Here is a 27,693-nt window from a genome sequence, read left to right on the forward strand (position 1 = left end):
TCTCTGGGCAATGCGTAGGGCGGCCCAACATGCCGGCAGTGTTCAATACTGCTGCTCCTCCTGGAATGGATAACCCAGGACAAATATGCGCTGTGCTCATTCGAGACAGTCAGTCGTGTCTTCCATTGTCGAGGAATCTTCGAGACGGGGACCTGGTAATCCTTTTAACCCCAGTGGTTGCCCCGATTTCCCCCGCGAGGTCGAGCCCTACTATAACAAGTGACCCCTTTGAGCCCCTGGGAAGGGCTCTTGCCAGGCACCATCCCTGGATCCGCCACGTGCCTTACACGGTCCGTGGCGGTATTACAGGTACGCACGTGGCATTTATCAAAAGGGCCGCAGTGGTCATCTTTGTGATCTCGGGTCCGGCTTGCCAGGGACAACCATCTCAAGTTGAACTCTCCGGGATTGCACGGACTGTTGGCGGACACCGACTTCAGGTCATCGCGGCTTGTTGCAATATTCAGGAACTAGGGCCACTGGATGCGGCGTCGTTTCCTACTGTCATCCAACTTCCAGGCTACTCTTCTGATACGCTGGAGTCCGCAGCAGACCTCTTATTCCGGGTGAATTATCACCCTCAGATAGCGGGTCCAAACGCCCATAGCTTGATGCCGCACCCAAAGACCTGGCCCGTCGAGATATGGAATGCCTACCGCGATTCCACGGCCATTCATGAGCTCTGGTTGGAATGCTTGCCGGGACAGTTTCACCTCGACCGACTCACCCTCCAATATCTACTTGTACGAGAAGGTTGTGCCATGCATTATGTTGTTCGGGAGCCCGAAACCGCGGATATACTGGGATTCTGTGCGACGTATACGACGTACATTGACAGCGGAAGTGAGAGGTTGATCGGGTCACTGTCAGCCATCCTGGTTCGACCATCCTCTCGACGGCTCGGCATCGGCTCGAGTCTTCACGACCACGCCCTGAGACAGCTTGCCAAAACGAGGGGCGTGTGCCGTTTGCAACTCGGGAGCACTTTCCCTCGCCTCCTTTTCGGCCCACCCTCCGAAATCGCGTCTCACAATTGGTTTGGGCGGCGGGGCTGGCGCATCGACCAGCAAGGTCCGGGAACTGGTCAGGACGTCAGCGATTGGATCCTCCGAATCGACCAGTGGCCTTCGAGGGGATTCCTCTCTTCCAATCTATCCTTTCGGCCTTGCAGTCCGCCCGAATTCGACATGGTCTTGGGGATGGTTGGACGGGAATCGGCACGGAAAGACAATGTGGGCTGGTACGACCAATATGCCAAGTTGGCAAACACCATGCACGTCCGAGACATCGTCGTCGGCGTCGAAAACGAGATGATTGTCGCGGCGGCGTTGACCTACGTCAAACACTCGGGAAGCCCGGTAGCGGAAGATCTTCCTTGGGCTGCGACGATATCCGATGATGTCGGTGGGGTTGCATGTATTTGTATCGCGGGTAAGTGCAACGGAGCTGGAGAAAGACGGACAGCGAGGTAGAAGATGCTGATATGGATGACTTAGACGACAGTTCTTCCCTGGCGAACAAGCGAGATGCCATCATGATTAGATTACTTGATGCCTGCATCGGAACCCTTGCTAGACAGGGGATGAGGAAGCTGTTCATTGACGCCGTGAAAGGGGGAGATGGAGGGTTTCGGTCCATGGGTAAGCGATGCGCAGCCAACGGTGATGATGGCTTCGGAGGCTTGTGCTAAGTTATTCTTAGGCTTCCAGAAATGGGCAAGATATCAGGATATTTGGCGTAAGGTTTAAAATTGCCAGCTGAACAGCTCCAACGCCAGGCCGTTGTCCCCGCCGCTGGGTTGGTTCAGTTCCTCTCCGGACGGATCCTTATCACTATGCCTACTGATACCTTGGTGATAGTCCCCTTGGGTATCCAGCGAGAAATCCTCTTCATTGGGGGCTCAAGGGGGATAAGCGGAAGGCTGTCCAAAGGTTGACCCCAACCTCGCTGGGACAATCAGTCTGGGGTCAAGCATCCACCAAAAAAAGAAGCCCCAGGGCCGCCTAGCCCATCTATAAACCGACAGGGCAAGGCGATGAGTGTTCACGCACCTGGTGTGGGAGGCCTAGTCGAATCCTCACCCCGTTCTCCCCGCCCCGGGAACCCCACACAGCAGTTTCGTCCTGTTGGGCCGATGGCGAAGAATGTTTGCAAGGGATTATCTCTGATATATCATCCTGCGACAGTCACATCAAGGCAATGAAGAAGGTCGAGCCGGAGTCATTTTTCTACCAGCACAATCGAGGGGAAAGGCGCAAAAGGCGCCCGAATTGAACTTGGAATGGGTAAATCTTCCACCCCCCTGAGACACCGGGCTAGACCGTAAAGCCGATTCTCGAAAGTCTGCGTTGGCAAAGTATGTACAATACAAGTACAAAAGAACCAGAGCGGTAGATAATGGTGGTATCGACCATGAAACACAGGCATATATCCTGGATACACCAAAGCGGTGTTATATCATTCCTCCTCTCAATACAACGCGCGCGTCATGCGCAGAAAAAAGAACATGGAAAGCAGCAACTTTTTGTGGTATATTTCCCTCGGACCCTGCCAGTTCCAGACGCCGCCCGCGTAATCCTGCAATGCAGACATAAACATCGCCTTGTCATTCGTACAAGGCCCTCCCACCTCTACTTGCCCGTTTAACCCCTCCGAATTCAGTTCGTGATGCCGCCCCCTCCGGCTCGGAATTCAGGTCCACTTCGAGAAATCCGCCGATTCGACAAGCGCGTCCGCCGCGCTTATCGGCATGACCTCGGTGTTCTCCGTCGTCGGGACCGACAGCATGGACGAGCGGTGAGAGGTCGGGTCCGTGCTGGCGTTTGTGAAGAAGGTGGCGACAGACGACCTCCTGAGACTGCTAAAGCTGTCCCTCACGCTGCTGGCCGGCCGGGAGTTGTCCATCATCTGCTGCGTCTGGCTCGTCATGGTGCCCCCCGTCATGATGCCGCCGCCGCCGCCGCCCATGAACGACGGGGGAGGCGAGGGTGCGGGCTGGACTCTGGGCCCGTACCGCTCCCGCAGCCGGTTGATCTCCCGGAGGCGGGCACGCCACGACGAGACGTGCTCTCCCCCTTCGCGGTTCGCCCATACGTGTGAGAAGACGGAGGCGTTCAGGGCCAGGAGCCTGACAAAGCCGGGGAGTGCTCTCAGGCTCACCATTTTTGGCTCCGCCGCTGGCGATATCTCCGGGAACCCGGGCTTGCTCATGACCTGAACCATGAAGAAGGATGACTGGCCGCCCCCTTTCTCTCTCCCATTCTCTGCTTCCCTAACCGAGCTGAAAGAAGGTCGCGGATTCGGCGTGACGATAATATTGACGTAGTTGAACTCGGATGGGAATGTGTCAAACTTGAAAGGAACTCCCGAGTCGTTGAATATTATGTTCACGAAGTCGTTGCCGATATGACGCTTCTTGAGAATACATTGAGGGTCCTGCTCTAGGTTGGTCGGCATCTGGGTGGTGACGTGAAACACAATCTCCGTGACTCTATCACGCCAGCAGAACGTGTACTTCCCGTCGGAATCGTATTCTCGGTCCAGGCCCTGAGTGTTAAACAACGCGTCCTTCAACCTTGTCAAGGTCCCCAGGCCTTGGAGAAACTCGGCATACTCCGGACTCCCCATGGTATTTGCTAGTATTTCGGCCTCGTGTGTTTGCCCGTCTCCAATATATATGACACCAACCCTATGGCCGTCCACAGGAGAGATACGGTCAAACAGACGGATTGCTCGCTCAATGGAGTCGTCGGCTGGAAGTGGGATAGGGCGAAGCATAGGGTCGCCGGGCTGGGGGACTGGTGCCAACAGCTGGAGCAACACAAAACTGGGAAGAGTTGTGGCATGACTTTGAGAACGGGTATCCGACGTGGCATCAGTGTTGATCCGAGCCTGGTGACTCGCCATGGGCGCAAAGTTCTCCCGTATGGTGAAGCAAGATATTCCCGACGGATGCCGTCGAGTGACATGCGCCCATCCTGTCTCCTTGGCCTGCTTGATGGCGACGATGCTGTTACCCATGATCCACCTCTTCTCCAGTATCTCGCCGAAGTGCTCCTCGTTGAAGAGGGGGTCTTCGGCGGAGTCGTTGGCATCGGTGAAAGCTACCCTCTGCATGAAATCCATGGTGATCTGGGCCTGCTCATCATTGCTCGCGCTCCCGTCGACATCGGTGAACAGATTCTTGGCGATCCAGCCGATGTGGGTCGGCCTGTCATTGATTCGGAGAGCGAGAAACCAGAAGGTGATGACATGATAAGCCAGGGCGTAGACGTATTGTGGGAGGTCGTCGGTGGGGTTCTGTTGCCCAGGAGAATCCGAGTGGCTAGCCCCCGCGGTGTTGGGTGTCGGCGGCTCACTCGCGTGGCTGTTGCGGGTAGAGCGCTTCTTGTCGCGGACGTACTGAAGGTACCGGAAGCAGATGCCGAAGACGATGCGATACTCGTCCTCCCTGAAATTCGAGTACAGAGAATGCAGGCGGCTCAGGCAACCGAGGAATTCAAGAATATGCATCGCCACGAAAGGCTGTGTGATGACCTGCGACATCTTGTGCAGGATGGTGGGCAACGACTTGCTGACCGACATGGGCAGCTCGTGGCAACACACTGACAAGGCGTGGATGCACGTCTTCGCAGTTTTGTCTGCGATGCCTTGCATGAAAGTCCTGGCGATCTCGTCTTCGTCACTCTTCTGGAAATACGCATGGTAACACATGACCGTGGCCAGTGAGTGGAATAAGCAATTGGCCACGTCGGGCCGACGCAGGCCGGACGGGCTAGGGGGCTCCTGGAACGAGCTGTTCCTGATCAACTCGCAAATGACCTTCCGTAAACCCTGGATCTGAGTTATGGCGTCGCTGAAAAGCGGTCGATTGCTAAGCTGTGCTGGCAGATGGACCAGGATAAAGCTGTAAATCTCCCAATCGCAGCCTTGGTGGAAGATGCTAAGCACCGTTTCCAGTAGTGATGCCATGTTCAAGGCTGCCTTCTTCTCGGTGGACCCATCCGACGCACTGGTATTTTCGGCACGGGAGAAGAGGACGGGACTGGGGTTGCGAGACGGCTCCTCAGGCAGGGCATCTACGTCCGGGAACGACCAGAGGCGCTGCGTCATCGGGGCGACATGTTTCGCACCACTCGCCGACCTGACTGGCACGCTCCTTTCTCCCGGCGGGCCTTGGGTGAACGAGATGGCACGAGAAGGTCGAGGGCCAGGAGGTTCGGCCCGCGACAGCCGGGGTGGTTGAGCTGCATCGTCGGCCAGCTTGCGAGCGAGTGACGCCTCAGTCCGGTAGAGTGACCGGGCCAACCCTTCTGATTCCGGGCAGGGTGTAAGATATACGCGGTGCGCCCAATCGGCCCTCAGCCGAAAGAGCATCTTCATGGCCGTCAGCCGCGCGTCCGTCTCGCAAGCGCTGGATCTCGCGATGTGGACGATCGCGTTGAATGTCTTCCGAGACTTCACAACGTTCGTATCCATGGATCGCATGAACATCTGGACATATCCTCTCGTGACAACGTTGGAGAGACTCTGACTGGCAAAATAGCCCGGTTGATCCTGTAGGCCTGGTATTGCAGAGGATTGCGCCGCGGGCATCGAGACCGGAGCTTTGGAACGCTCTGTAGCGATGACCATCTTCAGTGAGTCGACTATTTCATCGAAGAGATCCATGTCGGCCCTATCGGCGACCATGACCACAAACGCTACCGTCTCCTGCAGCACGACAGTATCGGACTCCTCTTCGATTTCGAACAGCACCTCCCGGATGAGGTCGGTAATGGAAATCGTGTCCAAAAAGTCATCCACAGCCTCGAGGAAGTGGTAGATTTCTTGAATAGCCGCGAGTGCCTGAAGCCGGGTGAGAGGCCGACGGTTGCGGTTACGGAAGAAGGCCTCGAGGATAAGTTTGAGTTTCTCGTGCCAGCCGGCTTCTGATGGGAAGCAGCAACGACGTTCTTTGTAATGGTCAAGCACCAAGGTGACGGCAGAATCCGGAAGGGCATGCTGCACTTGGGCAAAGAAGTCGATGCATTCATCGCGTTGCAGAAAGTCCGGGATCTGCTGTCTGAGCAAGTGCTCAACCCGGGAGATGAGCCTCCGCAGCTGATAGTCAACCACCTCCTCGCCCTTTTCGTAGTCATCTTTGGTGACGGGCTTCGCCGACACATCAAGGTCGCTGCTAGATGGACTTGCGGTCCTCCTACCACATCGTGCCGCCACGCGGAACAGCCCGGCCCAGTCTTCGTCAACCGTATTCGCAGTTACCCGGCCGTCGGGGCCTTCGAACAGTGAATTGATGAGCTTCAAAATGTCGGCAGCAATTTTAGTCGAGCTGCTTCGAGAGATATTGGCGAGCCCATCGGCGAGAAGGGCCATTGGAACCTGAGGGTAGCCCTTTTCCACGGATTTCGATAGGAGTTTAGTAAGGACCGAGAGCGCTCCCCTGATTTCCCTGACTGTGTCCTTGTCTTTGTCGTAGTCGGTTGTGCGGAGTAGGTCAATAAGGATCCTCACGGTGGATTGGCCGTGGTGGGATTTGCAGATGTTTGCTATGGTGTGCCACGAGTCCTTCTGCAAGTTGGGGACCAAACAGTGGATTGAGCTGAGAACATGGATGCAGTGCTTCAGTCTATCGTTTGGGATGGTGCCAAACGTGACGATGGCATCAATGACATTGATGCAGGCTCGAAGGTCTTCTTCGACGCTGGTATTCATGCAAATCTCGAGGAGCTTGTCCACCAGAAGGCCAATCGCTTCATCATCCGCAACTCTGAAGTTGAACTTGATGACTTCCTTGAGAAGCGAGAAGACCAGCGAGAAATTCTTGTCTTGACCGGACGCAATAGCCTTGCTTTTAGACCTGCTTGCTCCCCGCGAGGCCTGTCTCCTGGCTGTCCTGGCAGCGCTGTACGTCTCCTGGAGCCATTTCGTCAACAAAGGAAATATGTCGTATTCGAATCCAGACAGCTCTCGACCGTGGTTGGTCAAATCCACTAGTGCTGCCAGCTGGAGGTGGAAGTCTTCTGGGTTTATAGATGTAGAGAGTGTCTGGAAATATTCTCTTCGCTCCAGATCCGTCGAGTGTGCATATTTGACGCACTGGCTAAGGAGGCCCCAGCCTGCTTGCCGGGCGGTAAGAGGCTTCGACGATTCGATCAAGTCCTTTCCGGCATCCCATATCTCGAGGACCTGGTTCATTGCATTGTTAGCCCATGACGCGGTGAAGGTCCTCGGTGCGCTAGAAACCTACGGCATTGAGCGGATAGTCGGCGATGGCGAAGGTGAGAGAATTGGCTGCAGCAATGCGCTCATTCAGGGTCCCGGTTTTCAGCCGTTCAAACGATTCCATCTGCTCGGGCGGCAATACGGACATGCGCACCGACGCAACATTGGCATCTCCGGGGAAGGTCAGGGGGATGTTGGTTGCGGCGGGGGAGGGATGCGGCGACGGCGATTTGGCCAACTTCGTTCCAGTCAATCCCCTGAAGACACCAGCGAGCCTTCCGGCGCTCCGCGCTTCTGGAGATTGGGCCTCATCACTGGGCGATGGGGACATAGGCTCGAGATCTTCGGAGGCCTGCTGGCCTAGTGAGACTATTTGACGCAGCATGTCAGCTCTAGCTCTGATACCATGAAATGGGATGCTAATGCCTGAGCAGGTGGGAGCGGCATTCGAGAAACAAAGGAGAAAGAGGGTTGAAGTAGATCGGAGTAGATTGAGAGTTCAGAGTCAAGACATTACGACCCTGAATCACTAGAGGCGAGTACCTCGATGGCAGGTGGAAGTCGTGGTTGCAAAAAGTAGAAGCAGAAAGCAGCAGATATCCGATCATGACACACAACTTACATGCAAACTGTGACTTGCATAAGAGTGTGGACGGCTAGGCCAAGCTGCAATCAAAATCTTGACACCCTCTCTCAATCGGGAGGGGGTGACGCCGCCTGGGTTGAAGTTGCACACCCACTCCAAGGTCCCTCCTTCATCCAAAATAGGGCGGTGGTCTCTCGATTTAGTCGGTGCAGGCAGGTACACGGTTGTTTCTGGTACAAATCTTATCGCCTCGTATTGGCGGCATGGGCTGGGCGGTGGCATGTGAGAGCGACAAATACCTGGTCTCACAGGAGAAGCTCAACAGACTGAGGAGAGGTTTATTTCATAAGCTGCAGGTAGGTAGGTAGCTCCTTGCTCCTGCACGTCGATCCATATTGGCTGGCCCCGCCCGCTAGCCTTGCCTCGCAGCTTTATTGATCCGCCCTAGCAAATCACAGCGCTACCTAAGGCCAGGACCCTGACGCATTCCATTGAATCCAAGTTCTTTCATCACGTCTCAAGCCTGACTCAGGGATGCCAGTGTCTCATTATCTCACAAACTTTTATATGACAGTAGGCTATGTCTATTAATGGAAGAGAAGTCGCTACGTACTTCCCTTGAATTTGATCTATCAACTGCCTGGAGCCTAGGACCATCCCTGATTGTGCTGTGCTACTTAGGTAGGCTGTAGCCTTGTAGCTGCGCAATATGATTGGATTAGATAGGGAAGCTTTGACCAGCCGCTTTTGACGAATATGCGGCCCTGGCGTCCCTGTAGAAGTTGAATTACATAATGCAGGTCTTCGCAGCCCACTTTCCGAGCAGGGGTGTAGGTGGGAACCTGGGCAACCCGTAGCTTCCTATTTTATTTTGAATGATGGTTCACCACCCACTCTCATCAAGCAACAGGCAGAAAACTGAAAGCGTTGTGCCATATCCCACTGCTGATTGCCAAAACCACAGCAAGCAACGTTATCCACCATGGCAGCTGAGATCGGGCATATTGCTCAGCTTCTCGATGCTACTCTCGACCAACATCAACATCGCAAAGGTAGGTAGCTAAGCTATATATTTGTTTGCTTGCTTGGGCAGAGCCCCGCCATTCCAAACCTTGAAATTCCAAGCAATAAATGCTAACGAGGGCAACAAACACGCAGCTGAGAACGCCCTTCGGCAAGAGGAGAAGAAGCCCAACTACTCGTTGACTCTACTCAACATTGTCGCCTCGTCACCTCTACCTCCAAAGACCCGCCTCGCCGCCGCCCTCGCCTTTAAGAACTTCATTCGCCTGAACTATGTGGTACGTGTCATGGAAAGACGGGCTGGCCGTCTCGGAACACTTGTGGAACTGACAGGACGTTACATCTGTAGGACGAAGAGGGCAACTACAAGCTGTCTCAGGATGAGGTTGCGACGATCAAGCAAGAGCTTGTTGGGCTGATGATCTCATCTCCCCCCAACATCCAGACCCAGCTCGGCGAGGCCATCAGCATTATCGCCGACTCCGATTTTTGGAAGCGATGGGATACCCTGATTCAGGTGCGTGCTGCAATCCTCCATTCCTGGAGTCAACCGTCTAATGGTCTTTCCACCAGGATCTCGTCAGCCGCCTGTCCACCACAGACTACAAAGTCACCAATGGAGTGTTGGAGGTTGCCCATTCCATCTTTGTCCGATGGCGGCCCCTCTTCCAGTCCAACGATCTCTATGAAGAAATCAACCACGTCCTGAGTATCTTCGGCGAGCCCTATATTCGGATGCTGAGCGTAAGCCGTTATCTTTCAGACCTGTAGTCTGCTCTCTAACTGACGCCATACACAGGTCGTAGATCAGCAGATCGAGGCAAACAGGAGCGACCCGACCGCACTCAAGGGCTGGTTCGACACTCTGAGTCTATTAGTCAAGATCTTCTATGATCTCTCGTGCCAGGACCTCCCCCCAGTGCTCGAATCAAACCTCGGCCCTATCGCAGCAATATTGCTCAAATACCTGTCCTACTCCAACCAGATTTTCGATGGCGACGACGATGAGGCAACTGCCTTGGAAACTGTCAAGGCCGATGTCTGTGAGGTATTGCAGCTCTACACGACCAAGTTCGACGATGACTTCAACACCTACGCGGATCAATTCACCAATGCAGTCTGGCATCTGCTCTCAACAGTCGGGCCAGAAAAGCGATATGATCTTCTCGTCAGCAAAGCGCTCCATTTCCTGACAGCCATCGCGTCAGTGCCTCGGCACGCTCAGAACTTCAGCAGTGAGGAGACCCTAGGTCAGGTTGTCGAGAAGGTCATCTTGCCCAACGTTGCGCTCCGTGAATCAGACATCGAAATGTTCGAGGACGAGCCAATCGAGTTCATCCGAAGAGATCTCGAAGGCTCCGACACAGATTCTCGAAGACGGGCCGCGACCGACTTTCTACGGAAACTTCTGGAGAACTTCGAAATGCTCGTCACCCAGGTAGTATTCAAGTACATAAACCACTACCTGGGCATTGGCGGCAAAGACTGGAAAGCCAAGGACACCGCTGTCTACCTTTTCTTGGCAATCGCAGCAAAGGGAAGCGTGACAGCTGCCCAGGGAGTCAAGACAGTGAATCAATATGTGGACGTCGTCGACTTCTTCCAGAAGAATGTTGCGTCGGACTTGGTTGCCGACGAAGGGGTCGAGCCTATCTCCAAAGTTGATGCGATCAAGTACCTGCACAACTTCCGAAGCCAACTGAGTAAGGAGCAATGGCAGGCCGCCTTCGAGCCCCTCATCAAGAACCTTGCTTCGACAAACTACGTTGTCTATACCTACGCAGCCATCGCCGTCGAGAGGGTTCTGTTTCTGACTACCGATGCGGGACAACCACTATTTTCAAGAACTGATATCGAGCCGTTCGCGAAGGGCCTTCTGGAGCATCTCTTCAATCTCGTGGAGAGGGACCCATCGCCTGCAAAGCTTCAGGAGAACGAGTTCTTGATGAGATGCATCATGAGGGTCTTGATTGTTATCAAGGATGGAGTGGCCCCAATCCTTGACGGCATCCTAGACCACCTCATCAACATCACCAACATCATCAAGGCGAACCCTAGCAACCCGAGGTTCTATTACTACCATTTCGAGGCCGTTGGTGCTCTCGTGAGGTATGGCCCCCCCAATTTCAAAATGTCCTGACCGGTAGGGCCCTAACAGCTGTCTAGATACTGTGCTGCCACATCCGGCGCCAAACTAGAGGCACGACTATGGGCACCTTTCTCTTCCGTTCTCAATGAAGAGGTCACAGGTACGTGTGTTCCTGGCAGACGGATAAAGCTTCAAGTTCACTAATCACGTTGCAGAGTTCGTCCCATATGTGTTCCAGATCTTTGCCGCTCTCCTCGAAGCAGACCGCTCCAGCGCCCTTTCGGATAACTTCAAGACTTTGATCACACCGCTGACGACTCCGACGGTGTGGGAGACGAGGGGCAACGTTCCGGGATGCGCACGATTCCTTGCGGCGATAATCCCGAAGGCCACTGGAGAAATCCAAGCCGGTAATCAACTGGAGCCCGTTCTCGGCATCTTCCAGCAACTTCTCTCCGGCAAGAAGACGGAGCAGAACGCGTTTGATATCCTCGAGGCCATTGTGGGGTCGTTCCAGGGGTAGGTTGCATTTCGGTCCTGTTGTCAGTTACTTTGCTAACCTTAGGGACCATAGGCCTGTTCTAGACCAATATTTCGGGACAATCCTGAGGATTGTCTTCGCCAAGCTACAAGGCAACCCATCGGATTCCTACAAGTCCCGCTTCGTACGCTTCTACCATCTCGTGTCGGCGAGGGGCTTCGAGGCCGGTCTGGGGACCGACTACTTCATCAAGCACGCCGAGGCACTGCAGGCTGGCGTGTTCACTCCAATCTACCTCAACATCATCCTGCAGACAACGAGCCAGTTCGCACGTCCAGTGGATCGCAAGCTTGGCGTTATCTCGTTCACCAAGACGCTGTGCGATTCGACTGCGTTTGCTCAGCGCTACCAGAAAGGCTGGGGCTTCACTTGCAACAACTTGCTAGATCTTCTCAAGAACGCGGCGAAAGTGACGGCGGGTGTTGGTGACGAGATCGTTACCGAGGCTGATGTCGACGATATCGGGTTCGGCATTGGCTACACGCCGCTCAACACGTGCAAGCGAGGGCCCCGGGATGACTTCGTGGAGATCACGAACGTGGAAACCTGGGTTAGCGGATATATGAAGGCTGCGGACCAGCGACACAGCGGCGCCATCGTCAAGTTCGCGGACGAGCGTCTAAGCCCGGAGGCGAAGCAGGTACTTGCTACCTACCTACAGTAGGAGGGTCTAGGGAAAGAGCAAGATGTAATACGTGCAATGCGTGCCATGCAACTGCGTCGATACCCAGCCCGAAGTCTCGGGGAGGGCTCGCAACATTGGCGGCCCTGGTAGTGGTTTTACCAGGCCAATTGACAGCCCGACTGAAAGTGGAAAAAAAGCTACCGTCCGTTAACGGTGTTGGGAAGCATTCACACAAAAGGGCATCATCGTCCATTGAGTCAATCAAAGCTTTGTTACAAATATGTTTTTTAGAGGGAATCAACACCTCCCATGTGAAACTCTGACAGACCACAAAGCAGTCTGATTAGCAGCATCAAATACAGCGCGGTAGTTTATGGTGATACGTAACCCTGGTTAGAACCAGGTTGGTTGCACCTGTGTCGTATGCAAGTGACTGATCCTCTCTGCCTCCGAAAAGTGTTGCAATGCCTTCCCCTCTTGACATTCCACGAATAGGGCGTGTGTCGCTGTGCTACAGATGTGGGAAACAGAAACCAGAGTACACAGGAAAGACAAAGAAAGGTACTGCAAAATGTGTCTCAAAATTAGCTCCACCAGCGGCACGTGGCATACAACTACATACTTAGCAAAAGGTGCGCCGCTAACAACAACTCAATCCCCTTCTTGTCTGCCAGCACACCACGGTAAAGTCCTGCTACCGCTAGTTGTTCCTCCAGCTGGGGATCACACAGTCCAGGGGAAGGTCTGAAGAAGCCATGGCGAAGGTGACTGAGGTGGGCGACAGCGGACACTCATCGGCGCGGGCGACCAAGCTAAGGTCTATTTGTCACAGGCCGGCCAGAGGCGTTACTGTGAGGTGGAGGGCGATTACTTCATCAAGGGCATTCTGCCAGTCGGCCGCGTAGATTTGATATATCCGGCGCAGTGGCCCGCAGAGCGGATCGAGAACGAGCACACGGCGCTCGACCTCGTAAGAGAGAAAACAAACATCCCGGTACCCAGGGCCCTCGAGAGGGGCTTCGATGGCGAGTTTGGCCACTGCCTGAAGCTGGAGTGGGCGGACGGCATTGACCTGGGCAATATCGTTGATGGGAGAGATGTCGGGGCGGCTTGCCTGATGACGCCTGGGCAGGACGGGCACGCGAGTTCGGGCCGGTGCGAGCAGTGTCGCGCCGTGGCGATGGCAAACGCAGACCTGTTCGTGCGCGAGGTGGTGTACCCGGCGCTGGAGGGGCTGTCGAGCCGCCAGACCGGGCTGAACGGCATCGTGATCCCGCCGCCGTGAATCAGCGAAGACGACTGGCGCGAGCGCTGGCCCGTCAAGACGTCCGACGAGGTCGCCGGCGCGGCTCGCCTCTTCGTCCTCTGCCACGGCGATCTGTCCTATCACAACATGCGCGTCGACCCCGCCACCCTTGAGGTCAAGTGGCTCCTCGATTGGGAGTTTGCTGGCTTCTTGCCCGAGGAGTTCCTGCGCATCTTCTCCCTCACCCGCGCCGACTACGGAAGGCTGTTCGAGAATGACGAGCGCAAACAGCGCCTCGTCGGCCTGCTCGAGTAATTGAGTTTCTCTCAATCATCCCCCATTCACATCTCCGGGGAGCCTACCGTCTACCGGCCGGAGCGACGGCCGGCAGGCCACATCCTGTGGGTTTCGCACGAGGGTGGAATACTTGGCAGTACTGGGGCGCTGCAAGCTGTAGTATTCCTTAAAGCTATTTGCTGTATATAGTCGCCTGCTGCCGAGCATGGGAGTACGCACAATTTCCAGTCATTCCTCAGCTTCCCGAGAGCGGTTTGCCCAGGTCTTAAACGAAGTCGCAAAGACCCTCCTCCCTAACTGCGTGAAAAGCTACTGCAGCCAAACTGGAAATAAATAAAAGGAAAATAGACTAGGCATTTAAGGGTAACGGCATAGAGTATTTATCAAGAATAGCCGACATTGTAGACCGAGGAACGTGTACGTGGTGTCTCTGGTGGAGGAACAAAATCGGCCAAGAGCAAAAGTCTGAACAAACCGCCTCCTTTTTCCTTCTCCCAACCTGCCAAGTGAAGTCATCTAGCCAACAAACAAGGCCCAGCTCTGATTCGATGAGTCAGATGCAATAACCTCAATATCCGTCCCTGTAGCTGTCTGAAACCGTCGATACACTTGCGACTATTTCTTCTTGCGTGCCTCACCTGACACTGGACACCATGGACATCCTATTGAGAGCCTATTCAGACCTAGAAGGAGTAAGATCAATAGACACATGGCAGGTCGTGGCAGGCCGGGGCATGTCTGAATGCAAGCCACAATGCTTTCATGGAGCTGCCCGTGATCTGCAGTTGGTGTACAATCTTCCCGATTCGGGTCTGAATAAGGCGCCGCATGTCTCATATTGGTCACCCATCATCTATTTGATAGCTTCTAGAAGGGTTCTAAAGCCGCGGCCTGCCCAACCGCTGGTGTACTCTCAAGCCTTCTCTCGCATTGCAACCACACCGTGACGCAGCTCAGGTACCCCTATCACCTTTTCTAAGATGACGATCACCGGACTCCCCGGCGTCTACAGCCTCCTAGCACTGTTGATCCTTATCGCATCGGGCTCACTTGCGACGCCAACGGTGATACGGTCGCAACATCACCCTGGCGTCAAAGTCACGTACAAGCAGGTAATGCATACAGTCTCGTTACCAGTGTGCCAGGGACGCTGGGCTGGCGTCTCGTCCACAGCATAGCGCACCTCACTAACCTCTCACTTAGACACACATTTGCGAAACGACCCCCTTCGTCCGCTCCTATGCCGGGTACATCACCCTGCCAGCTTCCCTGGACCCCGTCTCCCAGCCCTACGAAGCCAACCTCTTCTTCTGGTTCTTCGAGGCCCGCAGCAACCCCCACACGGCACCCCTGACCCTCTGGCTGCAGGGCGGGCCGGGCCTGGGCAGCACGGTGCAGGCCGTGTCGGGCCACAACGGGCCGTGCATCGTGCAGCCGGACTCCAACAGTACGGTGCCGAACCCGTGGAGCTGGAACGGCGTCTCCAACATGCTGTACATCGACCAGCCCGTGCAGACGGGCTTCTCGTACGACAGCATCCACCACGGTTTCATGGACATGCTGACGGGCGACGTCGACGTCTCCCAGTCCCCGGTGCCCCCGGCCAGCTGGACGGTGCGGTCCGGGAAGTTCGGCAGCCAGGATCCGGGCCGGAGCGCGAACACCACGGCTCTTGCCGCGACAGCGGTCTCGCACTTCTTGGAGGCGTGGTTCCAGGAGTGAGTAGTATTTCCCGGGAGAGAAACAACAGGCCTTAGTTGCCGGGCCTACTTGAAGTGTCTTGTCTGACCAGCATCGCAGGTTTACCCAGTATAAGCGAAACAGCATCAATATCTGGTCGCAGTCATAGTAAGTTAACGTCTAAACATGCCCGTTTGCCTGTGACACAACAGTACTTACAATACGAAATAATCAGTGGCGGCCATTTCGCACCGGCTATCGCCACGGCCCTCGCCGGCAAGAAGAAGAGGTGCCCTTCACCTGGCGGGAGTCACAACGGTCCTCCTCCCCCTCCTCCTTTTACTATCAAGGTCGACTCGGTCGGTATCATCAACGGCCTTATTGATCCCCTCAACCAGATTGGCTCCTTCCCCAACTTCGCGGTCAACAACACGTACGGCATCAAGGCGTACGACGACAGCGTGGCCGCGCAGATCGCCGAGGAGTTCGCCCAGCCCGGCGGCTGCAGAGACCAGGCCCAGTACTGCCTGCAGCTGCAGGCGGCCTCCGACCCGGACAACCACGGCAACAACGAGACCGTCAACGGCGTCTGTCTAGTGGCGTTCGCCGGGTGTTGGGAGAACGTGTACGGGCCGTACGAGGCCTTTTCGGGGGTGAGTGCCTACCAAGATATCCAACCCTTCCCCGTAGCCGAGGGGGCCTGACTGACGACTGTCGTGCTAGCGGAACCCCTTCGACATCGGCCACCTGGTGCCTGATTCTTTCCCCCATCCGTACGCGGTCGGCTTCTTGAACAACGAGTGGGTTCAGAAGGCGCTGGGCGCAAAGATCAACTACACCGAGCCCCAGAACGCCGTCGGGAACAGTAAGTTTGCCTACTCCCTCGAAGAAGATAACCATGAGGCTGATGAACATCCCCGCAGCCTTCGTCGTGACAGGCGACTACGTCCGCGCGTACAAAGCCGACCTGGGCAAGCTGCTCGACGCCGGCGTGAAGGTGGCCTTGATACACGGCGACCGCGACTTCCGATGCAACTGTAGGTTTTAATCCCTAAACTCCTCCCCTCCCCCCCCCAAATACCAAAAGTTCCCTCGACTAACAAAAAGGGGTAAACCCCGCCGTCTCAAAACAGGGTTCGGCGGCGAAGCAGTCTCCCTCTCGATCCCGCACTCCCACTCCGCCGCCTTCGCGTCCGCCGGCTACGCCAACATGGTCGTGCCCGGCAGCAGCGGCGTCGCCGGCGTCGTCCGGCAGCACGGCCTCCTCTCCTTCAGCCGCGTCTTCCAGGCCGGGCACGAGGTCCCCTACTACCGCCCCTCGGCGGCGCAGTCCGTCTTCGCGCGCACGGTCCTGGGCCGCGACGTCGCGACCGGAAACCACGCCGTCGCGGTAAATGAGTACTCGACCAGCGGGCCGGCCGACGTGAGGGGCTTGGCGAGCGGGCGCGCCACGCCGCCTCAAGGACCCGCCGAGTGCTATGTCGACGCGGCGCCGCTGGGGAAGAGGTGCTCCGATGGGCAAATTGCTGCGCTGGTGGATGGGAGCGCGGTTGTTGTTGGGAGGGTTGTTGTTAGTCCGGCGTCGTGAGGGGATAGCAAGTGGGGGTGAAAAAGGGGGGGAGTGTTTGTTGCTCAACCTCACCGGCCAATTTTACACCCCATCACGGAGTAGAAACGTGGCAGTTTTTTAAGGGTTCGCAGGTGGTACGTAAGGCAGAAGAGATAGGATTCATGGGATATAAAAGACACTATGCGTGCAAGGTGCTGTGTTCAATCAATGGTTGGAAGGTCATGTGGCTCCGACACACCCCTTTTATTTAGCCTTCGGCCCTCTGGACCACAAGGCCACCATAAATCGAGGTTGTCACCAGCCAAATTTTCCACTCAAAGGTCCAAAACCCTGGTGTTGACTTAGCTTCTAGCCTCTTCGCCCCATCAGTTCAAGGATGCCGATCGTGCCCTTTCACTCCCTGGGATGAGCTCAGTTTCGGCATCTTCGCAGGATTATCGCCCTTGCAATCTAGCCGCTGGCCCCTTCTGCCAGGGAGTGAATCCGCTTTGATCTCCTGCTGATCCTAATCCTCCGAAGTGTGTGAAGCTCTTGCATGAGAACCCCCTGCTCCAGCAGTAGTTCCAGCCGCTCATCTTTTTCGGCCCATCAGTCAATGAGGTAGATTGTGCCCTTTCACTCCACGTGCTGGGCACACTCAGATTCATCGCGGGCTGTCGCCCTTGCGGTGCAGCTGCTGGCCACTTTTCTACCTCGCAGGAAACCTTTCACTCCCTTTCACTCCACGGGGAAGTTCTGCCTGGGAGTGAATCCGCTCGCTCTCCTGCTGATCCTCATCCTGATCTCCCGAAGCGCGGCTTCAGCCTAGGAGGCACCTGCTCTGGCAACCAGATGCAATGCCTCATTGATTCGCCCAGCCACCTTTTCCAGGTCCCGAAGCCAGAAAGTCTCGTCCATCTGGGGTACCCCGTACCAGATTCCCGGCCTTTCTGCTTCCATCCATCGATCCTGCCACTGGCCAACCGTATCCCCTCTTCCCCAGTGCCGTTGCACCTTCTTGATCCTAGAGCCCCACGCGCCTCTTGCCCTCAAATACAGCCCAACAAGCCAAGTAGATTATGCGCTTTCATACCCCAGACAGCTCATTCAGCAGCCGACTTTCCTCGACTGTCTGGGACTCTGCAATCTAGTAGCTACCTACCTGGTTTCCCTGCCTGGGCGTTCCGAATTGCGCAATGATCTCCTGCTGTTCGTCCGGAAGGTGAAGGTTCGAGAGCTGGGGTCTCATTTTCCACTTCCCAATGCTCGACACAGCTCCCTCCCCCGGAAAAACCTCCATGCACTCCTCCACCTTGTCCAACTTTGGGGTTGTCTTCTGGTCTCTCGAGTGGAGCATCCTGATGAGGCTTAGATTAGCTGGACTCGCCAATTTGACAGGGTCTTGGGGTGTAGAAGGTCCGAGTATATCTTCAATCGATAGTCGTTGTTTCGGCGCGAAGTGGGCTCATAACTACCTATCTATTAATCAATGACATGTTGGGATTCTTGTGATGTGTGTTGAGCGTTGAAGGAGACAGGAGCTTTCCTGTTCTTGTGTCTGGTGCACTGACCGTCCCAACTCCTTTCCTCCTGCTTATACATGCGGTATGCAACCAGGAGATACCTAGGTGCCGGGGTCCACGTGCCTGGTCATTACTCATTTGGTACCGAGGTACCCCCACTCCTGCATGAGATCACATTTCAGGAGAACCATGGAATGGTTGAGGAAGCAGCAATTCGGCTTGAGAACGAAAAGGGGTGGGTACCATATGATCCCTTCCCCATTCAGGCATTAACAGATGAAGGTATACCTATCCAATCCTACTGTACAAAAAAAAGCAGAACAACCACCGTCATAAAGGCGCCGCTCCTCTTCCCTGCTAAGTGATTCTAAAACGCCAGATGCCCCTTCGTTGCCCAAATCCAACTCGCGATCATGATGGTCGTGACGCTAACACTCCTTGTCGATTGAGATGACAGTAGACTCATGTATTAAAAAAGGTACGGAGATGGAAGGTGGGAAGTGCCCGTTCGGGTGCGCCGCCGGCATGTGCTTCGCAGCGTGCGACCATGTGGGTTTGAACCTTGAACAGAATGTAGTGCTGTGGATGGGCCCAGGATCCGGGAGCGCCATTCAGACAAAGCCACCTTCACCACCAAACACGCCAACGCTCCCTCGCCAGGCGCATCGTTTATCCGGGCTATCGCGTTCGGCGACCGGGGTCGGGGGCGCTCCTCGGGGACTCAATGTTCCTCTGGCTGCGTGCTGTTGCGGTTCGGCCTCGCTGTTGCGACTGCTGTTGGCACTGGTGCTACTAGCGTTGGTCTGCATGAGGAGCAGGCTGCTCGTGCTGCTCAGACGTTTGGCGAACTCGTTGAAACTGAGGCGCTTGACGCTTGATGTGGATCCACGGTTTTCAGCCGTGTTCCGTTCCAAAGTCTTCGCCGTCGTCATTGCACTTTCGTCTTCCGACGGCCTCCAAGGAGACCGCGAAGACACGTCCAAGATACTTGGGGCCACCGCCGAGGTGATGCCCACTAAATGGGGTTGACTGTGTGTTCTTTGAGCAATTCCTGGCCTGTTTCTGGAATAACCTGTCTGCGGTCGTAGGTGAGAAGACCCACTGTTCAAAGTCATGAGAGTTTCGGGATTATATCTCAATGGCGCCTGGTCGTCTTGGGTCCTGGGCTCCCGGCGCCCGGTGATGTAGTCCAACGCCCGTCGTGCGGTCGGGGGCATCATGTAATGATCGTCGGGGTCCCGCACTTGCTCGCTGGCGGCATCATCATCCTCATCGCTGTCTTCGTTGTCGTCGTCCTCTTCCGGATTGTCGGACTCCGAGTCCTCATCGTCGAGGTCCCAGGCGCTCTTCATTCCATTGTTGGCCTCTCTCAACTTTGCCGCCTCTGCCTCCCGCATCTTCCGTTTCTCGTCCGCTTCCCGCATCAAGGCATCGAAACGGGCCAGCGAACTCAGCTTTTCCTCACCAGGGACTTCACGCTCCGAGCCTGGGATGCACCGCATCTGAAATGCCCGGTCCAGGATCGTCTCGCGAGGTCCAGGAGGTGAGCTGGCATCCGCGACCACTTGGGCTGACAATGCCGGTTGCGATCCAATGCTGTCCCGGCCCCGCACCGGCGAGCTGAGCGTCGATGACCGACCTTGCGCCGACGTCCATCCCTCAATAAACTCGCCTTGGTACTCCCCTATTGTTGTAGCCGGAGAGGGGAGGTCGGTGGGGTGCATCGTCGTGTAATTCTGGAATCCCGCGTATGGCGGGTTCATCGAGCTCGTATGAGATGATATGTCGCTTCGTTTAGAGCGCAAGCTTGTAGACTCGGAAAACGTCAGGGGGCGATCGCGGCTTGAAGTCGTATGAGTTGAACCCTTGTGCTGCAGGGCCGCCCGGAGATTGGCGTTCCCGCTGGAGGGCCTTGGGTAAGGCTCAATGGTTTCTCGGCCTCGGCTGGAGAAGGGGTTAATGAATGTCGGAGACGCAGGGGTTAGTGGGCTCATGGGCGGCCTATCGGGCACGTTGGGTTGGATGAGCGCCCGTATGAAGCGCGCCCAGTCCTGCAGCGACGACTCCTTGTCCCCGGAGACCAGCCGGAACCAGAGAGTAGTGGGGGAAGTATCTTTGGTGCTCGTCAAGCCGACCGTTCGACTGGAGCGCCGTTTCCGCAGCTTGTCCGTTGCTGGATCCGGGGAGACGTTTACGACCAAAGTTGGTAATACCGGGCCTTGTTTCCGGTGTGCAAGCATCTGAACTTGACAGTCTGTAATGGAACTAACAGCGTGCTGCTGTATGGATTCGTAATCATCCTGTAGGCCCAAGGGGTTAGCCTGGGCAGACGACCACGAGACACCGAGACAGATTGTGGAAAGGGCCATACCTTGGACTTGTAAATAGAGATATAATTGGTTTCGGAAGAACTGTTCGGCAGAGTCCTGGAGCTGGAGTTCCGACTGCCAGGTATGCGACTGGCTGGTGTATTATGTGATGGGCGATTATTTGTCTGCTGGCGTCTCTGAGAACTCCCGATGACGACAAATCGAGGCTTCGGGGTGATTAGGAGGGCCGTAGCAAGCGGTATGACAGGCAAACTCACCTTCCACAGCGCCCGCCCAATTATAGCTCCCCGTTCCGGGGGGACAAGCAGAGTTCCCTCCATGGCTGGCGGCTTTCTCGAAGTGATAGAGAAGGGGGAAGGACAAGAATGGAAGAGCGGGAGAGGACGAGGGGATTGGATGGGTGGCAGTGAAAACCAAGGACCTAAACCAACATGATGAAGAGACTGGGGCGAGTTCCAATAGGACTTCAGTCCCCCTACGTTTGGAGAAGCAAGGCGTCTCCCCAAAAAGAATCAAACCCTACACGGCTGTTGCCGATACTTCCTGTCGTTGAAAGGGATCCAAGAGGTGAACGGGACCAAATCACCAGAGGGCAGCCCTCGCTAATAATATGAGCAGAAAGGGCGACGAGGGCAGATCCTGGAGCGAGATTAACTGTACTCAGGTACGAAGGAAAATACGCTGTAATCAGGTGAAGGTCATGGGTCGCAGTACTAATACTTATATTTTCCCACGCCTCCCCTGAAATTGTGTACCTAATCCTCCTTTTCACAAAGTACAGGGTGCAGGGTGCACATGAGTTACATGTCTCCATATTCGTTTGAGTACCAGTACCCCCTTTTCCCCCCCTCTTGGCATCGCAGCCCCTTGCCAATTCCGCCGTTTGTACCACACTAGTCTGCACTAAACGTGGGAGTGGGACTTGCAGTGATGCTAACCAAGTTCTCCACTCCAGGCTCAACCACGCCCCTCCAACATCCATCCATCTTTCCTTTTCGCATTCGCTCAGGGGTTCTGTTTGCCTTGACGACCGCAAAACCGAGGCCTGGACTGAATGCTTGCCATTGCGACGTTTGCCCGATAGACTCCTTGGTGTGTGTGGCGGCGGTTTTTGACCCCCCAGTCGATGCATTTGTCAAGGGTTCTCTCAACCAGCGATTTCATTGCCTGGTCATGCATGACCTAGTCTGTTTTCCCCTGGTTTTGGTGTTGTCTTACCTCTCCGCCTTCTCACGGTGAACATGAATCAGAAGTGTACCCGTTTTTCTCAGTGCGGTATTGATTTACCAAAGGCCACCAAGGTGGCGCATAGCATGGATGCTAATGTAGGTATGGCGTTTGAATATTGCACGTACAAGTATCATGGGATCCTTATCTACATGCGTATGTAGGCATGTCTTTACTGCAGAGCGAATGTTCATCCCCCGAGTCCAACGTTGGTTGGGGCTATAAACGGTCTGTGCCTGCGTTCCTGCGTGGTCCTAAATTCCAGTACCATGTGTGGCCCTGCATGGAACTGTGTGTGCGCGCACGCAAGAGAGACTTGCTGCGCTTGCAGACGGGATGCAGCAAGAAGCATCAGTGCACGAACCTGGAAGCTAATTGGCGGGTTTCCGGCTGTCAGCCGCAACGCTGGTCTCCCCATCGAACGCTCGAAACAGTCGATACGAACTACGTCGATGAGCCAGTCGTCCGATTCAGACCCTTTACAATCAATAATGTTAGACTTTGAGCGGTCTCGAGATGGCCGATAATGGCAGATCATCTAGCCGGAGCTTGTTCCGGGTCTCCACGGGAGGAATGTCAGATCGGAGACGCCGTGGAGACGTCTGGACCGGAACGACTAGCAAATGCTAAAAGCGTCGGGTATTCCCTACTTGCACAAGAGCTAGTAATGTAAGGCGTTCTTGGGAATTCCTGCGACTCAGATGTACTCATACTAAAGTATTGTACAGTCAGGTAAGGTACCTCCTATTCACATCCAATGGATGATACCTGAGGTGCCTGCCTAATAGACGGTCCTGCTGAGAGAATTGTATCGATGATATTGGAAGCCGGAGGTATTGCATGTATGTATGTATGTACATACCTTGCCTTCTCAGAGCATAAAGTGCGTGTATTATCATCACCTCGAGATTCCTGATAGTTACCCGTTTCAATGTCTCGTGCACCAGGAATGACGGGAGGAAGGTCCTCAGCGGCTCAGTTGTCCAGGGATCAAGGATTACGAATGATAAGCCTCCAGGTGAATCTTCCGCCCCTCTTGACGTCCTATACATACTACGTAGTGTAGTAAGCCGAGGATCGACCGACCCAAGCTCAGCTGAGTTGTTACCTCGGACGACGCTAGCCAAGCGGTCCGTTTTATCTATCGAACAAACACCGGATACATTACGGCAAAATACCTTTGACAGAAATTCGCCATCGCTGTCAATCGACCTCTGCGCGAAACGATGCGTGCTTTTACACCTTCGGTTGTTTCGTTGATGAGTGGCAATCCCCATCCCATCCATGTCAGACATGCATTCTCCGTGGAACTTGCCGGACTCAAACAGCCACAGCAGCCCTGCTCAATCAAATCAAGTCCCTTCCCCCTGTAACCCCATGTTTCTGGCATTGCTTTTTTCTTCCCCTTTAGTGTACACCGCACTAGTGAACACATTCTTGCCCCAGAAAGCTCTTGTAGTGCCGCACCACGGGTATCGTTCATCCATACCCGTGCTTCTTAGCTTCTTTTTTACCGAGCACACTACCCGGTCGCAAGGATAATACCTGCGCAGTACCATGGTATAAGTAGAAGCCCATCCGAGCTCCCAGCAACTTCCTTGCTCTGGAGCAATTTACACGTCCACTCTGCAAGGGGGTAACCCCGCTAACATCAGGTTGGCAGAGAGAAATGTCTCGGCAGAACCGGATGCCGTAAGTCTGCAATGAAACCACCCTGAATTGACAGCTTTACGATTCGCCAGGGCCTCAGAATCTACACTACTGCTGCATGCTAGACTTGATTGAGCAGCGCGCAGACAAGGGAGTCTCCTTCTTTTACGGACGTAATAAAATGCGGCTCCGCCTCGCATCGTTGTGTCCATGTTGCCGCAGCATCCCAAGCTAGGAATAGAAGTACGATGATGGCTACACTATCACAGTAGTACGTGTGAAGTGGGTAGGTAGGTTTACTGTGGTAAGAGAAACGACCTCGGATACTGGAAATTGCCTGGGTTGGCCACTGTCGAGAGGACGGAGAGGGCTGCGATGTTGACGCCTTCGCAATGGCGATTGCGGTTGCAATGACGATGTCAATACGGAATACCAGGAAGCAACTAATGGTATGGATTATTGCGCACGGTGTCACTCGTGGGGGGACGGGGGGACAGAAAATGGCAAGGATTCCGTCTCTCTGCTTCCTTCCAGAGTCGTTGCAACCTGGAAAGGGTGCACCGTATAGCGGTATATGCATGCCTATATCTCCAATTTAACGGGACGACATGGCACATTCTCTTCCAAGCCGTCTTCGTCACCCTTTTTTTTTTTGGCACTACTGCTCCTGAACCCCACATTACCCCTGAGTGCAGTCTGCAAGTGTAACCTTTTTGAGAAAAGCAACGAGAACACACCCTACCCGGCTGGATGCAGATTGCAGAACGACTGCTAGGGTGACAACAAGTGTGGTCCACGTGAGGTCCTGATGGTGCCCCCCTTCCTTTCTTTCCCTGGTCACCTGCATGCATACATAGTACATGCGCATGGTTTTCCCTTGGCACACTGCCTGCCGCTTCCCATTCCGTCCAGGACCGGAGGGAACGGCGCCAGGTCTCTGCAGGGTGCAGACATTGCAGAGGGGCACGCATTCTGACCATCGAAAGAGCACGCATTTTGGAACATAGCGTAGTGTATGCAGGTACGACTTGGACCAGCTATGCCAGCGAAAGCCATACGACTGCCGATCTGGCTTGTTGAGACCTTATGGCGTGGAAAACCCACCACCACTATGTCCTTATCTGAAAGCAGTTGTTAATATTCCGCGTCTGCTATCGGGGTCCTTGCCTTAGCTTCCGCTCCTCCCGAAACAAGACGAACGAGCTGATCATTGGGCTCGGCCGCAAATGCAGGCAATGAGCAGCGAAGCGAGCAACAACAAGCCCCCCATCTCGCTTCAGCAAGTCCGTCCAGCAAGGTGGATCCCCCCCATACTTAACCAGCGATCTCGGCATCTCCCTCCCGCACTTGATCGCGAGATCTCGGAGGCGGCCTTGGCTCTGCATATCCCGCACGATTCCTTGGTATGCGTGATCTTCGTGACTTGACTTCATGCTCTTGCCGATCACTTCGCCTGCTATCAAACATAACATGGTGTTCCCTGCCTCTCATCAGGTTTGTGTCCGTGCCGAAGAAGCTAGCTTGATCGTGTCTCGGCGACTCACTGGAGACGTGGAAAGGGTTGGCGAAGATACCTGAGACACCAGGGTCCAAGTCGGTTTGCAAAGATCTCGCTCATAATGCCCACTCCTTCTGCCAAATCCGTCCTGAGTAGCACACTTCTCCGAATTTATTCTGGGGGTGGGGTTTGGCTTTTGTTGTTGTGCTGTTTGGTAGATCACGACCTACAGCTCCAGCATCTGCCGCTCTCCAGTCCGTCAGGGGCCATTCCAAGGCCTGTTACCTGACCCTGCGAGAACTGGCCTGTCGACTGCCAATATTGAAGGGGACTACGGCTGGGCAAGTTGAGGTTGATCTTGGTCCCACCCTGTCCTGTCAAGCTGGTAATGCTGGCTCAAGGGTGCCGACTGACTTGCTCGAATATTGCAGCCATGCTGAAGGGAGACACAATGTTCCTGGACTCAACACACCAGGCAGCCAATATGCGCCAAGGAGGCGGCAGAGCAAGAGCAGTGGTTGACCGTCAGCTCCTTCGCTACTTGGCTCCTGCAGTACGCCATCAGAATGATCTCTTCAACGCCCCTTGAGAGTTGAGACTAGATCGACAATATGCTATTTATGACAGACGGCGGTTAAGACATGTCGATTCTTCGTTGATTGTTCCCCACCCTTCATCGAAGATGCGGGAAGTATCGACTCACAGTCACACGAAGCTGTGGGGATTCAGGAACCTTAAAAACCCACTCACTCCATCCCTTGCGAAGACGATTCGATACATTCGAGACACGGATGAACATAGGCAGAACCCTCATCAATGTATGACCTTGGATCTCCATTAAACTGGCAAAAAAAAAAAAACACTTCCAAGCCCAGCCACGCCTCAACTGTACGACTTCTCAAACCGTTTGAACGTGTACCCAATAAACGGTAAGCTCATCTCGGGAGTCACCACGTCCGCACCCAGATCCGGCTGCGCGACGCCGCCCGCGGCGCCCGCATCCCGGTTCTCAAAGCCGTCGCCCTGGGGGAGCTCGTCGACGGGGAAGTACGAGGTGTCGACGTCGGACATCAGGCGGGGCTCGAAGGGGGCCCGTATGCGGCGCAGGCTGCCCCAGTCGACGCCTGCGAAGAAGGGGTGGTTCTTGATCTCGGCTGCGCCGCTGCTCCCGAGACGGTTCTCTGATTCGCGAACAAGGCTGGATTGACCCCGGGTATGTTAGTTTAGTTCTGTCTATTTTTCTTCTTCCGTTTTGAGGAAGAGAGAGAGGGAGGTGGAAAGGAGGGGGTATCTCTTCCCAGCGCAGACACACCTCCTGATTAGGTGCTGAGCCATGGGGCTGAGTTGGATATCATCCGGGAAAACCAAGGTATGCCTCCAGTTTATGATCTTCTGGTACGTGTCCTGCCTGTGCTCGGCGCAGAAGGGGGGCCAGCCCACCAGGCACTCGTACATGATGGTGCCCATCGACCACCAGTCGATGTCGAACGAGTAACCACTGCGGAGGAACAGCTCGGGTGCAATGTAATCAGGGGTGCCGACGGCGGAATAGGCCATCATGCGCCGCGACCGGCGCCACTCGTTGATCTGCGCTCGGTTGCTGACCGTCAAGTTGATCTCGTCAATGTTGACTGAGTTGCGGCTCGGCGGCAGCTGGGCGCCTGGCTGGTGAGGGGCGTGGCCCCCGAGGAGCTCCTGGTAGTAGCTGCTGTCGTGCATCTTGCGGAAGCCCGTGGAGAGACCGAAATCTGTGAGCTTGACGTGACCCCCTCGGTCAAGCAGGATGTTGTCAGGCTTGATGTCTCGGTGGATGAAGCCAAGTTTGTGGACGACTTCGATGGCCATGATAATCTCAGCCATGTAGAACCTAGTGATATCCTCAGAGAAGATCTCGTACTTGATCAAGATGGTCATCAGGTCGCCGCCAGGAAGGAACTCCATCAGCATGTAGAGGGACGTCGCATCCTGGAAGGTCGTGCAGAGCCTCACGATCCACTCGCTGTCCGATTCGGCTAGGAGATCCCGCTCAGCCCGGACATAGGGGAGTTGCTCCTTGGATATCATCTCGGTTTTGACAAGGCGCTTGAGGGCGTATACCTTCCCGTCCTGCTTCTTCCGCACGAGTTTAACCTCGCCATACGCGCCTTTGCCGACGGTCTGGATGGTGATGTAATTGCTCAGCTCCTCCTTAGTCCGGAGAAAGCGCAGATATCTGGCCTCGAGCCTCCCTGATTGAGCCCATATCTGCTCGCGCCGGGCAAAGAAAGCTGGGTCCTGGAGGCGAAGACCTGTTTCCAACTGTCTGGTCGGGCGATGCCGTTTAGCAGAAGTCGACGAGAACCCATCACCACCACAGACACTCTGGGGCCAGCACCCACCGTTCGTTGCACTCCCGCACTCGCCTGACCGAGTCTCTGAAAAAATCGGCCGCTAGCTGCTCGCACTTCTTCTGGTTGAAGGCCGCGTTGGGGCCATACGACTCTAGAAAACGCACGGGAGGAGCGGCAGCGAATTCGGGCAGGCTCATTCTGTCCGAGGTCACAAGGTCATACAAACGAGCTACTTCAGCTTCTTTCTACTTTGAGGAAGGACTCGGCATTAGTAG

General features: G+C 55.1%; 7 protein-coding genes across 7 annotated transcripts; 4 read left to right on the top strand and 3 right to left on the bottom strand.

The window, feature by feature from the left end:
• Nucleotides 1-29: 29 nt before the first annotated feature.
• QBC33DRAFT_445932 (uncharacterized protein) lies at nt 30-1,748 on the top strand (the record flags this gene model as incomplete). Its single annotated transcript, XM_060424350.1, has 3 exons — nt 30-1,431; nt 1,497-1,640; nt 1,702-1,748. The coding sequence occupies 3 exons, from the start codon at nt 30-32 to the stop codon at nt 1,746-1,748; spliced, it is 1,593 nt and encodes a 530-aa protein (XP_060286823.1).
• A 492-nt stretch (nt 1,749-2,240) lies between these two features.
• QBC33DRAFT_528677 (tuberous sclerosis 2 protein) lies at nt 2,241-7,845 on the bottom strand. The gene is made up of 2 exons (XM_060427073.1): nt 7,250-7,845; nt 2,241-7,188 (listed from the first exon to the last, which is right to left on the bottom strand). The coding sequence occupies exons 1-2, from the start codon at nt 7,607-7,609 to the stop codon at nt 2,692-2,694; spliced, it is 4,857 nt and encodes a 1,618-aa protein (XP_060286824.1). The 5' UTR covers nt 7,610-7,845; the 3' UTR covers nt 2,241-2,691.
• An 821-nt stretch (nt 7,846-8,666) lies between these two features.
• On the top strand, nt 8,667-12,429 carry QBC33DRAFT_275752 (chromosome segregation protein). The gene is made up of 8 exons (XM_060423213.1): nt 8,667-8,862; nt 8,969-9,111; nt 9,183-9,350; nt 9,407-9,577; nt 9,633-10,942; nt 11,000-11,082; nt 11,138-11,441; nt 11,497-12,429. Exons 1-8 carry the CDS (start codon nt 8,793-8,795, stop codon nt 12,125-12,127), a joined length of 2,880 nt encoding a protein of 959 aa, XP_060286825.1. The 5' UTR covers nt 8,667-8,792; the 3' UTR covers nt 12,128-12,429.
• Nucleotides 12,430-12,699: 270 nt separating this feature from the next.
• Nucleotides 12,700-13,649, top strand: QBC33DRAFT_617018 (uncharacterized protein; the record flags this gene model as incomplete). Its single annotated transcript, XM_060432673.1, has 3 exons — nt 12,700-12,861; nt 12,921-13,355; nt 13,398-13,649. The coding sequence occupies exons 1-3, from the start codon at nt 12,844-12,846 to the stop codon at nt 13,647-13,649; spliced, it is 705 nt and encodes a 234-aa protein (XP_060286826.1). The 5' UTR covers nt 12,700-12,843.
• A 962-nt stretch (nt 13,650-14,611) lies between these two features.
• On the top strand, nt 14,612-16,899 carry QBC33DRAFT_445796 (putative carboxypeptidase; the record flags this gene model as incomplete). The annotated part of the gene is made up of 7 exons (XM_060424344.1): nt 14,612-14,791; nt 14,835-15,349; nt 15,432-15,479; nt 15,547-15,964; nt 16,035-16,176; nt 16,235-16,348; nt 16,445-16,899. The coding sequence occupies 7 exons, from the start codon at nt 14,612-14,614 to the stop codon at nt 16,897-16,899; spliced, it is 1,872 nt and encodes a 623-aa protein (XP_060286827.1).
• A 1,880-nt stretch (nt 16,900-18,779) lies between these two features.
• Nucleotides 18,780-21,033, bottom strand: QBC33DRAFT_601066 (uncharacterized protein; the record flags this gene model as incomplete). Its single annotated transcript, XM_060432094.1, has 3 exons — nt 18,780-20,623; nt 20,755-20,919; nt 20,971-21,033. The coding sequence occupies 3 exons, from the start codon at nt 21,031-21,033 to the stop codon at nt 18,995-18,997; spliced, it is 1,857 nt and encodes a 618-aa protein (XP_060286828.1). The 3' UTR covers nt 18,780-18,994.
• A 4,937-nt stretch (nt 21,034-25,970) lies between these two features.
• QBC33DRAFT_445540 (kinase-like domain-containing protein) lies at nt 25,971-27,615 on the bottom strand (the record flags this gene model as incomplete). The annotated part of the gene is made up of 3 exons (XM_060424335.1): nt 25,971-26,286; nt 26,401-27,390; nt 27,467-27,615. The coding sequence occupies 3 exons, from the start codon at nt 27,613-27,615 to the stop codon at nt 25,971-25,973; spliced, it is 1,455 nt and encodes a 484-aa protein (XP_060286829.1).
• Nucleotides 27,616-27,693: the final 78 nt, after the last annotated feature.

Source organism: Phialemonium atrogriseum (assembly GCF_030411735.1).
Source record: "Phialemonium atrogriseum strain 8032-3 unplaced genomic scaffold QBC33scaffold_4, whole genome shotgun sequence".
Taxonomy (NCBI): domain Eukaryota; kingdom Fungi; phylum Ascomycota; class Sordariomycetes; order Cephalothecales; family Cephalothecaceae; genus Phialemonium; species Phialemonium atrogriseum.